This window comes from Helicoverpa zea, chromosome 31, assembly GCF_022581195.2.
Source record: "Helicoverpa zea isolate HzStark_Cry1AcR chromosome 31, ilHelZeax1.1, whole genome shotgun sequence".
Taxonomy (NCBI): Eukaryota; Metazoa; Arthropoda; class Insecta; order Lepidoptera; family Noctuidae; genus Helicoverpa; species Helicoverpa zea.
In genome coordinates this window covers 12,425,898-12,441,249 of record NC_061482.1, presented here as the reverse complement: position 1 = coordinate 12,441,249, position 15,352 = coordinate 12,425,898, and the positions used below count along the sequence as shown (strand labels likewise).

General features: G+C 36.6%; 1 protein-coding gene across 1 annotated transcript; it reads left to right on the top strand.

Annotated features, from left to right (window-relative positions):
- Positions 1-109: 109 nt before the first annotated feature.
- On the top strand, positions 110-6,530 carry LOC124645171 (kunitz-type serine protease inhibitor A-like). Its single transcript, XM_047184933.1, has 5 exons — positions 110-218; positions 926-1,007; positions 5,184-5,293; positions 6,016-6,109; positions 6,401-6,530. The coding sequence occupies exons 1-5, from the start codon at positions 119-121 to the stop codon at positions 6,528-6,530; spliced, it is 516 nt and encodes a 171-aa protein (XP_047040889.1). The 5' UTR covers positions 110-118.
- The last annotated feature ends 8,822 nt before the right edge of the window (positions 6,531-15,352 follow it).

The following is a 15,352-nucleotide window of genomic DNA, read 5'->3' as shown; positions in this document are numbered from 1 at the left end:
AAATCATATTTTATAGTGCTTCTTAGGTTTTATCAAGATAAATAGAAAAGTTTACATTTTAACAAAAATGTGGCTTGTTTATTTTCAGGGAGTTTTGTTAGCATTGTTAGCATTTAATATGCATTTAGTGGTAACTCAGAGTACTGCAGCTGGTAATACGACGAGTGACACAAATGTTACTGAAACAACTGAAGCAACTACAACCGGCCCTGTCAAAGGTATGTTGATTTTGCATGGGTAAGCATCGAACCCAGAATAAAGCTGTACAGCTGTGAAGGTACGTTTGTAAAAATGTCACTCACACACGCATGTACATAGACGAGCTGTTATCAGTGCAGGGGCCCGATTCTCCTAAGTTAATAATGTCAAAATTAAATAGAAATCGAATCGCAATATGATCGCAATAGCAGTTTTAAACATACGCTTCAATCGTAATCGAGTCGTGATTGGATCGCAGTCGAATGTGAATCGTATGTCGCTTAAGTAAAATTAATAGAATCGGGCTTCTGTTAGTACTGAGTGTCGTTCATAGAGCACATGCGTGTGTGAGTCACAGTTACAAATGTTAGCACGTAGCTTCACAACTGTTTATAACAAAATAACCCTTCCTGCTGTGGATGCAGCGAGGTTGACATCTAAACATTTAATATTTAGGTTTTTTTTTTGCTTATTTTATTCGTATTGGTGAATCATATAATATGATAAGTATTATACTCAATTAGTGTCAAATATTAAATTACGTAGGCACTGAAAATTTAAGCCTTTGTAATGTTAGAATTCCTCGTAAAAAATTAAACATTCCATATACAACATTAGTAACCGGCTTCACTCAATTTTACCACTGTCTTAAATTACGTTTCCTTTGAATCGCTTAACTTACTTTGCTTTATGATTGATATTTTTGTATTTTTATCTCCTATTTTAGTTAATTTAGCGAGGCTTTCCCCGGATATTCATTGCAAGTTTCAAGCTAACGCACATCATTGTACCACAAGAACACAGCGCAGGTTTGTATCCCAAGTACGACTATTTTTGTTCAACGGACTAATCATCATCATATCCCGAGCCTTTTTCCAACTATGTTGGGGGCGGGTTCGAATTTAACCGGATACAGCTGAGTACCAATGCTTTAAGCTTGTGGCACATTGTAGCAGCACCGCAACAGCACGGCTGCAGCACGGCGTCGCCTCGAATCAAGACTACGGCTAGCTGCCAGCGCGCCAACCACGCGCTGTCCGCTCGCCGTCGCTCGGCGCGCCGTCCGCTCGCCGTTGGATTTTTCATATTGACATTACGAAATATCTATATCTATATACATATAATAAATCTGTAAAAAAACTGTGTCTGTACATTGAATATATTAAAAAAATAATAATTGGGTGGGGTTTAGAAACAGTAATGGAGCACAAATCCAAAAAAAAAATTTTGTCTGTATGTCTGTATGTCTGTATGTCTGTATGTCTGTTTGTTTGTACACGCTAATCTTCGGAACTACTGGACGGATTTCAATGATTTTTTCTTTGTTGTATCGGTATAAAGTCGGGGCAACATATAGGCTATAAGTTATCTTCGAAACTTGAAGACCTGGTGCAGAACTGCAACAGATCAACAAAACTATAAGAGATACAAAAATGGTGCCATGGCAAAAATTGTTCCACGTGATGAGCATTTTCGGTTGAGAGAATAAATTTGAAGATCTGGAACACCTGATGTGGAACCCCAAGAGCCCAGCTACACTGTAGCATATACGGATATGACGTTTTAGCAAAAGTTGTTCAATCTGATAAGCACTCTCTGTTGACTTATAAAAATGAAGATCTAAAACACCTGGTGTGGAACCCCAAGAGCCCAGCTACTCTGTAGCATATACGGGTATGACGTTTTAGCAAAAGTTGTTCTATCTGATAAGCACTCTCTGCTGACTTATAAAAAATGAAGATCTAAAACACCTGATGTGGAACCCCAAGAGCCCAGCTACTCTGTAGCATATACGGGTATGACATTTTAGCAAAAGTTGTTCAATCTGATAAGCACTCTCTGTCGACTTATAAAAATTGAAGATCTAAAACACCTGTTGTAGAACTCCAGAAGCCCAGCTAGACTATAGCATATAAAGGTATGACGTTTTAGCAAAAGTTGTTCAATCTAATAAGCACTCTCTATTAACCTATAAAAATCGAAGATCTGGAACACCTGATGCGGAACTTCAAGAACCCAGCTACACGATAGCATACATAGGAATACCGTTTTAGCAAAAGTTGTTCAATCTGATGAGCACTCTCTGTTGACTTACAAAAATCGAAGATCTAAAACATCTGAAGTTGAACTCCAAGTGCCCTACTACACTTGAAATGACGTTTTAGCAAAAGTTGTTCGATCTGATGTATATTTTCTGTTGACTTATGAGAATCGAAGATCAGAAACAACTGATGTGGAAATGAAAGCTATCTCTAATTTCACTGTATAATGATATAATAAGCTGCAAGTACCTCCAAGCGGCAAAGGCGGTAATAGTTTAGGACAGACTTTCAATGGTGATTCTATATCATCGTCAATGTTACTCTTTTACTACAAAACTTTTTAGAATGAATGTTCGAGTTTTAATGCTATTTGAGTGTTGTATTCTTTTCCATTTATCTTCGTGACAGGGTACCCTTCTCAGTACCGCGGGGGACGAGGGGGCAGTCAGCTATTACCATGGCCAGAAAGAGGTCGAATCTTTTCCAATGTTCCTAGGGAGAGAATCATAAGATCCCAACGATATACCGAAGAGCGCTTGGAAGGACTTGATGCTGTTCGAGAACATCATTCTGCAACTTGCTCCGAGGAAATCCCATCGGATCGCGAAGCGCGCTTCCATCATTGGCATGTTTAAGCATCTACATCCATATCTCTAGAGAACTTCTCAAGGAAAGAATATGCTACTCATTGTCTCGCGAGTCGGAGACGTTCACTGATACAAATTATACAAAATAAGCATGGTGAATCAAAGAAAGTAATAGTCCGTCTTTTAGATAACCCTAAAATAATGGACAAGTATTTTTTATTTTCTTTCACAAGCAAAGAACAACGAAGATACAAAACGCTTGAATTTTGTGTTAAGTCACTTCTTAGTTCAAATTTTACATAGACGTGACATCACGAGCCCCCACTCTCCGACTTTGTTGCGTTAAATCTCATTGTTATTATTGTTATTACCTCAAGAGCCTTTTCCCCAACTACGTTAAGGTCGGCTTCGATGCAACTGAGTACCAGTGTTTTGCAAGAAACGACCGCCTATCTGACCTCCACAACCCGGTTACCCGCTTAACCCAATACATCTTGGTAAAACTGGTCACACTTACTGGCTTCTGACTGCCCATAACGACTGCCAAGGATGTTCAATGACAGCCGGGACATACTAGAAAAGACAGCTCCTCCAAAAACCGGTCATTGGTGGCCAAAATATTCTTAGAAAGTACATACGAACTAAGAGAAGTTGCATTGGCAAGTACTTGCCAGACCTGGAATCGCAGTCACACACTCATACTTGAGAGATTGGTTCTCTAAACACTAGGTCACCACTACTTTGTTATTTAAGGGTCCGTTCAGAAAAACCACTTAAATGCGGACTAATTAGAATCACTACTTTTATCCCTATGGTCACGCCTATTGCGCTTTAGTTCTTAGCGTTTTGTTTAGTCTGCTGTGCTTTTGCCGTTGACGTACAAAAGTTAAATATATGGAACGTTTCGAATGATTTTGCGTATTCTGTTGTTTTCCCGTCAACGGGCCCTTTAAATTCAACATCAGACGATCCAGATCTTTAATTTTGCTGACCCCGCAGTCGCTGGCATAAGGGACAGGATCCGCGTACGAAGTCGCGGGCAGAAGCTAGTATTATAATATACACGATTTAATGCTCTAAATTGAATGACAACTTAAATGCTGGTGTGGAGCCGTGCTGTTGCGGTGCCGCTATAATGTGCCATAACCTTTACAAGAGGCGACTGCTTATTGAACACTAAACACACCACAAACTTTTAGTCGGCCGATAGTTGGTTTGGGCTCATAAATCAGTTTTAAGACGGATGGAAGTGTACACGTAACAACGATCAGGTATTTGTCCGGCATTAGACCGACTTAACTTTAATTGTATTTAAATAAAAATTCATGAATTTCTAAAAAAAACAGCCCCCTGGTCAACAATTTAATGTGCATCTAATGTTAAAAAGGTATTTTACATTACCAGTAATAAAATTGAAATGCGAAACTGGTATTTTTTTCTATATAAAACATTGAATGATAAAACTCTGTGGTCTCATAGCAAATTCATTCGGTAGACAAACTGAACTCAAAATATTGACTGATCTATTTGTATAAAAACCAAGTTTTCTCATTTAACTTCTACTCTATTAAACGTGAACCAAACGATCCGTAGGTACCTGTTCGTTTACAAAACAAGAAACATTTTGTAATATAGTTTTCAAATTGCACCGCTTTGAGGGTCTTCATGCAAATATAGCTTATAATGAAGCCGTGGTTTTCGTTTATATAACCGCATGGGTAATTAAACTCTCGGCCTCATTACGCTCGCGCCTTTGCTTTGGGCTACCGTCCAAAGTGTAATTAGTAATGGCTACTGATCCCTAAGTTAAGAATAACAAAAATATATACTACTAACCGATTTCGCGCGGTTTCACCCGCGTCCCATAGGAAAGGGTTATAATATAGCCTACTAGTGGCCCGCGTGCTTCGCTAAAAAAAAGAACCGATCGACTGATTTAGTGCAAACTTCACATAAACCATCATTCACAAATCCTAAACATTTGGTTTGGATAGTCGAGCCCGTTCGTGAGTTATGAAATTACAACTAGGTATATAGCCTAGCAGGCACGGTGGAGTGATGACTTGCGCAAGACGGCTGGCAGGAGCTGGATGCGAGCAGCCGAAAATCGATCTCAGTGGCGTGCATTTGGAGAGGCCTATGTCCAGCAGTGGACTGCTATAGGCTGATGATGATGATGATATAGCCTAGTTATATTACTCGAGAAGTGTGTGGCTATTCAACAGTGAAAGAATTCTAAAAATCGGTTCAGTACTTTCAGAGCCTTTAGGCTACGAATAACAGACAAACAAAAAATGTGTACTCTTTATCATATTAGTATAGATATAGAAAAGCTCCTAATCGGATCTTTTTTCAGGTATTACTTTGATCTGCAGTTACATAGATGTGAGCGGTTTGATTATGCAAGTTGTAATCACTCCTACAATATGTTCACTGGCAGACACGAATGCCTCAACACTTGTCAAGGTAGGTAGGTCATTGTTTTCAATGAAAATTAACGCACGACACTTTAACCCTATAGAATAGACGCTAGAAATATATCCCAGTTACTAAAAGCCATTGAAAAAAAAGAGCAAATTGTGGCGACTGAGTGAACGAGTAGTGGCAACCGTGGCATCGTCGCCAAATTGCCAGAGTATCCAGAAGCCATGTAGAGATTGTAGCTCGTGGCCACGCTTCCAATTTGGTGACGTTGCCAAACCGTCGCCAAGTGAGTTTGATACCATACATTTCAATATTAACTGCTTGGATACGTAGCCGGCGAAGTCGCCAATGGTGTCCTAATGAGGCAGAGCTCTTAGTATCTTTCCCCCCACATTTTGTGATCATCTTCCAGCTTACACAGACTTTATGCCTTCTGGCTAGCTGCCTCGACTGTTTGTGTAAATGATATCCGATATAACGTGACATGTGTGTTATGAATATAAAAAGCCTGGTTACTTAACTTTAAAACTGAAAGTATCCATATATAAATGTGGGATCTTCCACTTGTTATCAGGTATCTTGTGAATTTTCAGATAAATAGTAATTTTTACTTATATTACGAATCCATGCAGTTAGACATATTCAACAGGTTTTCTTTAAGCTGTGCTATAAAGGATCCATATTGTTTCTAGACTGTACAATGTACCACCTGTTTAACATACAGCATGCTAGTAAAGGCTTGAGTATTGAGTATTTTTTTACAGATGTGGCCTATGCTAGAGCTCCTGATAATGCCACAGCAAATGTGTTTTGTCGATTTCAACCACAGTTTGGTGATTGCAACTCCTATCATCCTATGTGAGTAATTTGGTTTGAAACTGAAAACATTGCAGGGAAAGTCAAATAAAAACAAGTTCAAAAATGTGTAAGCGGAATATACCTATCAGAATACTTCATTATTTAATGAAGTCTTACTTTTCGAAATTTTAATCAATTAGTTTACTTAGAAATGCATGAAATCAGATATCCACGTAGGTAATCAAATGAAGCTAAAAAATAGTGAAGTGAACCGAAAAACACAGTCTTCTAAAAGTTATTTATCAGTTTTCGAGAAATCAGAAAATGTTTTTATTTTTTTTTATTTTTCAGGTGGTATTTCGATATTACGATAATGAAATGCAGGGGTTTTGCATACAGCGGTTGTGGGGGCAATTTTAACAGGTTCCATACAAACCCTGAATGCTTATCTACGTGCGGAGCGGTAATTTTAAAAGATTAATTAAAGAATTTTGTTTGATATAACATTTTTTCTTCTGAAAATAATTATATCACAGCGGTTTAAATTTCATATCATCATCATCGCAGTCGCTTTATCGTCCCACTGGGCACAGGCCTCCTCTCATACAGAGAAGGATTGAGCGTTAATCACCACGCTTGCTCAATGAGGGTTGGTAATTTTAGACTTTAAGTATAGTCTAGGTTTCGAAAAATGTTGGCAAGATACACTTGGAAAGTACATAGAACTCTAGAATAGTTGTAGCGGTACTTGCTTGGCCCGGAGTCACACCCACTACTGCTCTTATTGCTCAGGCGATTTCCATCTGTTTCTTCTTCCCACCAAGAACATATAGAAAGTGGTGAAGGGTTACAGTTTGACCCCACTAGGTCACCACGACCGTATGTCATAGTAACAAAATTCTATTGTGAATAAAACCGTATCGTTACCTCACATAATTATAGAGCTTTTCTCTATGAAATTCGCATGAATGTAAAACTCAGCCAATTTCACGGGTGTATTACTTTTAATAAAAGCATACCCTTTCAATATGAACATTCATGTAGGCATATTTACTGTTTCGGTTTATAATAAGAACCTTTTTAAATACAACCTACTTATGGAATAATGTAATTGGTTACGCATGAAAAGGTAGGAACCCTTATAATTGCCATATTAGAAATTGTTTTTAAATAATCACTTAATGGTGGCACGCAATTTTACTTATTTTTAATCTAAGTTATTGTATTTTGGATATAGAGCCAAGATTAGGACAAATCCCACTATTCAATGAATTAGATGCAAAAAGACCGATAGAATTCAACCGATCCTTTGCAACTTTCCACATAGCTGAGAAAATGCCAGTATTTTATGAACTAACTTCATCTTATCCTTTGGGACCTATCAATAGTAGGTAAACCAAAGTTCCGATATTAAATCCACACAAGAATTTCATTCACTTTTAAACTCTTCCATTGGAAGTTTTTGACTGTTCAAACAGAAAGCTATCGCCTACTTATATAGTTAGGTTTTCACTCTTTGCGAAGTTTTTTTTTTATGGGAAATCATCAAATGCTGACCAATCCCGCCGTGAATGCAGCGTGAGGGAGTGAAAGACTCCTACTGGCTAAAACCATCATGATACCCAGCGTTTTCACACCAGTGGCTTTTCCGATCGATATGGCTCAGTTTATGGCAAGAGTAGAATAATACAACAACAGTTTAAACAGAAACCATTTCGATACTACCCAACTAACAATTTAACGTCGTTTAAAAGTTTAATAAACGTTATCTTAATTCCATCGATCGTAATACCTAAGTCGCACTTACGTTATAATAACGTTTACTAAACGCGAAAATGGCCCCAGTTATATGACCAACATTGTCGTATAACGGACATACAAAAGTCACAAGCTGACTTCGTTAAGTCATTCAAAAGTCGTATGAACGTTATGGAATTACCACTTTCGTCGCGCAGAAGTCGCATCATAACTTTACAACGGCTTGTTTGTTGTATTGTCGTCATAAGGGCGTTTTTGAATGATTAAAACGTTTTATTTGAGTCAAGGAACAACACCTGTAAAACTTATTCATTTTTCTTGATAGTGACACGGGGTTTGTGGTTTTGTAATAAAAAATTACAAGGAAATAAAAGGTGATGAGTGTTATTTAACTTATATTTATATATCTCGCTAATAAATGTATCTGTCTCTCATGCCGTTTAGTTCGACTTGGTATTAAAGTTTTATGATACTATACCTATATGTATTTATTTCAGATTTTCATGCCCCCTCGCAATTTTGTGTTTTAATGATTATATTTTTATTAATAAAAATATTTTTATTTCTAAAAATGTAGGACATTGTTGCTTTTGTCACACACCTATCTCTTTACGACGTTTTAAAGACATAAAGTCGTATTAAGGTTATTTCAAGACCATGCAATACGCCATGACAGCTAGTTATCCAAGGATCCATTAAGGAAATCTCGATTTACTTTCCTTTTGAAAGTTCCACTACGTTTCAGTCTACTCCACATTTTTTTTGCTTCAACTTTTCGTAGTAAACTTAATTAAATATTCCGTAAATAGAGCGGACTAGCCGTTTTACAGTCAAAAACTGACTTAAATGCGACTACAAGTTTGATTAAAGTCAGGGCATGACATTAAACGTACATCATGTAATATATATGTTATATTTGAGTATTAAATAAACAACCAAGTCATTTAAGAGTCTCCAATTGACCGCTGTAAAACAGGATCGTGATCGTTATATAAACGTCACTGTGAAAACGTTTATACAACTGCTACATTACATAGATGTCATATAAAGGTTTTCAAAGACCTAATTTGGTCAGTTCAAAACGTTTAATAGACTATAACGTTAGTGTGACTATTGCGTTGTCGTAAAAACGTTTTAGCTAAGACTGTAATATAACGTCGTTTAGTTTAGTCTTATCAACGTTGCTAAGACCAGCTTATTATGACATATTCGTCGCACTACTAATAAGTTAAATCAAAGACGTCTACAGGACCTAGTAGTCATCTCACTATCATTATAAGACTGCTATCAAACTTTATGTCGTATAAGTTAAACCTTATATGACGTTTTTGTTTGTTGGGTAACCAACAATACAACAATTAAGTCAGTGATTAATACTGAACATAGATATTAATAGTAATCAAAACCAATACCAACCACACAGGAAATGCCGTATAATGAAAATGACATATTGGCCAAAATATTTCGATTAGTTTGTGCTTAAATTAGCTCGCAAATTGCCTGTGAAATATCATCAACAAAGGGTAAGTATAAAATTTATAGCAATAATCCAAACTAGTGGAAGCTATGAGAGCAATTACACGGGAACAAAACAGCGTAAACACGGGCACTCGAGCTAATTGTGATGGGTATCTAACATGGAAAACAAAATGACGAACGGAGATTCCATGACGGAAAATCACTTAAGAAAGTAGCGTCACCAAAATGTGTGTTTGGGACGAGGTGCGTGACAAGTAAGTAAAGACGTAGTAGACGTACCTAGTAAAGACGGAGACCGTCTTTATATCCCTTCTTTGGAATCCAACCATTTTCTGTAAAAACAAGGTTGTTTGTCAGACGAATGGGGTGATGGAACGTCTTAAGGACGCAAACGCATCGTTAGTTCACTCGTATCTGAGCGCATTGGTCACGCCCACCGTACCTGTTTTATAGCATCTCCACTTATCTTTCGTTCCTCCGTGGTATTCACCTACCTGCAGTGCCCAGCCGCACTTCTAGAGCTAATATTTTATGACCCATAATTTTTTATGTTTTAAAAATAGCCACTCAAATGATACTCCGGTCATTTAGTGAGAGGTTCTTCAGTTCGGTTAGTATAAAAGACTCAACTTTTCAGGAAATGCGCTGTGACGGTAACTTCGTAGGAATCAAGAAAAACAGTAAAATAATAGTTATTTGTTAAACAAGAGTGCAAAGTTGCTTTTTAACCGCGGGCTCAATTTTGATGACTGAGCAAGCGAAGGATTCTAAAATTGAAACACGAGCGTAGCGAGTGTTTTAATAATTAGAATCCTGAGCGATAGCGAGGGAATCAAAAGAGCACAAGGTGAAAAATCTTTGCACTCGAGTGCAACATGTAACTTTTCATCCCACCTCATCGAGGAAATTTCTAAATGCAAAAAAACAAAATGGCGCGCACATATGAGTATCAATTTAAAAAGAAGGACCTATTAAAGTTCATTTATTTGAAAACTCAGCTTAAAAATGAAACGAGGTTAAAAATCTATGTAAAGACAATAATAAAAATCACTTAATTAGTTGAATAATAAAATTATTTTAAGCAGTATTTTATTTGTTTAATATGTATTTGTTTGAAAAGTCTTATCAAGATTGTCACGATGTGTAATGTTCTAAATTCAAATCACTTTGCCGCTCTAGAGGATAAAAACGGCTTTTGGCTTTTTTTTGGAGTAAAACTACTCTTTCCGAGATGGTGGGATGAAAAATGCTTTTCCGAGCACTTAGGCGACGATTTAGAAATTATTTCGTGTCAAATTTTATTGTTTACGGATGCTAGTAACGCAGCATAAGCGTAGTAAAAATGTTTCATCAAAATTCTTTAATTCTTATATGAGGTGTTCCTTTTCCTAGTTGAGTTCTAGTATTTCAGTATTCTTTTTAGTATTTCGAGTATAGACAAAACCTTTTTGTGATAAAGGTAAGAAACTGGATTAATTTTGTGATCAACAATAGCAAAACTTACACGGGACGAGATTGTAAACTCGATAATTAAGGTACGCGCTTTATTCTCACCTTCCACCGTCACCAAATAGTTGTCTTTTGTTTTCATTCATAAACACATAGGTAGCTTAATTTGCAGTAAACATAAAATGTGAATGCCCGTTACACGATAAAGTTTCACTTAGTTGACGCTGCAAATTAGTTTCAAGCAACTTTTTTGAATTTATTTCTCGCAACAATTTTTCGAACTTGTAAAAGTTTGACGCGACGCCAGCACGCTTATATTAAGACGACGTGAAATATTGACTTGGGCTAATTGTATCGACTTATAAATATAAATTATATCGAGTATTTGCCATAAATTGAGTTACTGCAAAATAGCCCGTTGTGAGGATTCGGCTAATGGTTTCGTTTGTGAATTTAATTGGTTTTGTAATTGCATCCACAAATGACACGAACAATGTACATGATTTACACTCTGAGTACCGTTAGCTGGATAAATAATAATTCTTATGCGACGTTACGTTCTTTTTTTAATTGAAATTATAAGTAAGGCTTTGATGATCTCTGCATTATAACATACCTATATTTATTTAAATTAAACTATTTATTAATTCTATGAAAAACTCTACAGTTATTACCTTTTCAAAACAGCACATATTCTTGTGAAAACATAAAGAGCTATGTTTTGAGTAAATTCTATATGGGGCATGATAATTCATTACAATTTCCAATAAATTAAGAATTGTGTACTCAAATGCCTACGCTTTCAAACATAAGTAGTACAGTGACAAAAAATATACATTTATACTTTTTATTTATACTATATTTCATTTCACTGCTTGAGTAAAGTTGATTACATTTCAGCGCTCAATTAATTACGATTGTCATTATTGTTCACGAAACAACAGTTTCGAACCTCAATAACTTGGACACAATAATATCCAATAAATCAATTGTTTCGATCGGATTGTGAATCAATTATAACTATGTCCATTGTACGGGTTCAGTGAATTTGTAGAACATTTTTTGAGCACGTTGGCACTGTATGTACTTGATGATGCATCATAAACAAACAAAAAGTTTGTATTAAGGATTTGTCTGCGCATGAAGGTGGTCGATTCGAAGACTTGGGTCCATGAGAAGGGGTAGGAAAAGAAAGTCGTTTTTTGGAAATAAAAGAAGGAGCGAAACGAGGTGTCAGACTTCTTAGTCAGACTAAACCACGTGCTGTTTCATGGCGGTACCTACACCTATCAAAGATAGAAAGTGGCTTTGATGGCCTTCTTTGTCTACCAATATAATTCATATATTATTACCATTGTCACCACCACTCTCTTTATTGACCCATTGCTGGGCACAGGCCTCCTTTCACACAAAGAATGATTGAGCGCTAATCACCACGCTTGCTCAATGCAGGTTGCTGATTTCAGACATTATAAGTCCAGGTTATATTTTTGTGAGTAAAAATAAAACCTGAAATAAGTACAGGGGGATTTCTAATTATACATACAATCGCTGCATTAAGAAATAAACTGCATTTCACGGGCGGAGTGCACAACGGTTCGCGGTCTATCGTCGCTTACACTATTTAGCATAACGTTGCATAAACTTGGGCCAAAGTTGTGCGCAAACTGTGAACTCCTCTTGTATGAACTCAGCTTTACCTCCCATTTCAGACGTTTCCTGTCGTATTCAACCTAAATAATGGCTGGGTATCTTAGCATCTTGTTGAGATTTAGTTCTGGAATTTGGTTCGTTCTAGAACCAACGCTGAGCTTTTTTATATTTGCTGTAATATTTAATAAAGAGGAAGTATTTTGTATTTGTTTGTTTGCACACTAAAAGCTCCGAGACTACTGACACGAAAGCGACACAGTTCCCGAATAACTAAGGCTATGTTTTATATCGGTACTCGTATCTCCCGTAGGACTCTAGTGAAACTGCAGGAAAATAGCTAGTTTATACCTACTATAAGCTCTTCTATTTACTTGGAGAATTAATTAAGTAGGTAATCATTAACAGTAATGAAGAATTGCACCTGGATTTACCTCTCACTCGCTCCTGAACTTGACACAGAATTACACACACAGGCGATGCATGAGGGCTTTATGGATTAATCAATTATAATAAACATTACATGTAACACAGTCGGTGTTACATTTGCTTATTCATCTGTGATGATCATCCAATAAGCTTATCTTACCGGTTGATAGCACTGTATGATATCTGGGCAGTGCTAATTTCGTTTGGTTCGTTGATACTTACATGTACCTACTTATTTTGAAAGAACATTCTAAAATAATTAGTCTATCTAGTCGTTAAAAATTTGTTTCTGTGTACACTAGAGCACATTATTATTATCTAAATGTATTTCAATCGACTTCAATAATCGGTATACCTAAAACCTTTTCCTAAGTCTGACAAATACAAATGCTGAAAACTAAGAAAAACTGAAGATTCTAATCGCGCAAAAACATACCTACAAACCTACAGGTCAAACAAAGAACCTCCTTTTTCGGTTAAAAATAAAACAGGGAAACACGTAGAATCAAGCATTGGCAGTTAGGCAAATTGCAAGCAAAGAGTATCACGAGTACAAATAACAGAACTGTAACTGGCTTCCGAAAACATTTTATCTGCGCAAATATCATTTCGGACGTGCCGGATTTTTCCGTTTTCACCGCATTCCAAATTGCAAAAGAGAGATTTAAATTGAAGCAAGAATGATTGACGGAAATGTACCTAGTTCTGCAGCATTTTACTGGATACACAATACGTACAACGGTAAGTAAAGCAGCTAGCAGGCAAACAAACAGTATTATACTGTTTCATAATATTTTGTTTTGCCCGAATATCAGGTAAAAACTTGTTAACCGCTACTACCTCAATTTCCTGACTAACAAATAACATTAGCATGAGTCAAAAAGAGGTCAGATTACATACATTCCCGCAGCGTGAGTCCGAGGTTTTATTATAAGTGCCTTCAATAATATACTGCCAGTTGAACGCTGAACGGTTATTGCAATTTTTTTATATTTTTATTACACAATATGACATTCTAATAAACGGGACATCTAACAGGACACGATAAATCATTCAACTTTTCCAATCTTCTATGATTTTCCTCATTTTAATTACCCATAGGTACAGTTCTCTTAATTACGAACGCAATTATAAATGGAAGTCGCTTTTTTCTTAATTTACAAAGCCTCCATTCAGAAGTTTCCGGAAATATTTTTCCCAGTTACCGTTAATTTGGATATCAAAGATTAATACATTTTCCGGTGCCTTCAAAATATAATTAGCGGCAGTTCCTTTCTGAATTTTAGAATTATTAAATTGTTTATGTAAGTACGAAAGTTGACTTTCCTTTATAGAATTTAATGGCACGACTGTGATGCCAAAAACAGTTGAAATGTTTTAGGAAAGTAAAAGAATAGTTAATTACTTGTATGTACGAAGCTGATTCAATCAGACCAAAGCGCCTTGAACAGTAGTACGAGTTACTACTCGTACTTGACACATTGCAATCAAAAACCCTACAGGCTAGGCCTAGCACTGATAATGTCAGATCATTTTAACCACACATATCACACTTTTCTCACAAACATACTCGAAAGTTGTTACTACGAAAATTACTATTTATTTTGGTGCGAGAAATTCTAGTCAATAGTTCCCTCAACCTCAACATCAAAACAGCAGTACCTAATAGATTGTACGCTACGCTCCAGCCACACAATGATAGCTTTATACTCGAACAAGAAGGTCCGTTGTGCCATCCTATTCATAGCATGTTGGGCGTTAATCGTCGTCAGATCGCAGTTAATCTGGCAGGCACCAACGGCACTACACAGACAATTGCTCGATTAAGGCGACCGTCTGTGGCTGACAGTGTTGGACTATTTAATTTAAGTCTGTAGTCGAATACCCTTCAATAGTTTAATGGTAATTATTGTCCGTGTTGATCGTTTCGTGTACTATGATTGTTAGGAAAGAAAATAGGAGTGGCGGAACGTGTGTCCGTAATCATACATTATAAGTTGAAGATTAAGGTGATTTAACTCACAAAGAAAATTGAATTAAAATAAAGGTATGAAGTATATTCAGCGAACGGTAGTAACTCAGATTCTAATCTCCTCAAAAACAGTCAATACCAAAAAGCAAAGTAAATAAATAAGTGCCGAAAGCTAAGTGCCTGACGACGAACGACCTCATTTTCCGAGAATCGAAAGGACTAGATAAACGTAAAGAAAATTAGCAATATCAAAAAGCCATTCTTTTTATTGCTTCACCCCTTGTCTTAAGCCGGGACGGGGCAAAACAATAAAACTTGGGTTTGCAAAGGATCAGTCGTAGAATTCGATAGCATTTCGGAATCATTGCTTAGGAGTTATCCGAACCATGTATTTTATTATTTTACTTGTCACGAAGTTTTCGATTAGGAAGAGTATCCGACTACGTTAGGTGCCTAATAGGTAAAGTGGTTGTGGTGGCCTAGTTTATTATCAAACACACTTAAAGCAGTACCTTCATCATATTATGAACAATGAAATAAATAAAAGACTTAAAAAAAGAAGTTCT

Bases quoted from the DNA above. Each gene is read 5' to 3' on its own strand.
- LOC124645171 (XM_047184933.1), top strand. From the start codon at position 119: ATGCATTTAGTGGTAACTCAGAGTACTGCAGCTGGTAATACGACGAGT. The intron at 1,008-5,183 runs GTTTGTATCCCA...ATCTTTTTTCAG, and splicing joins ACCACAAGAACACAGCGCAG to GTATTACTTTGATCTGCAGT. The intron at 6,110-6,400 runs GTGAGTAATTTG...TTTATTTTTCAG, and splicing joins TGCAACTCCTATCATCCTAT to GTGGTATTTCGATATTACGA.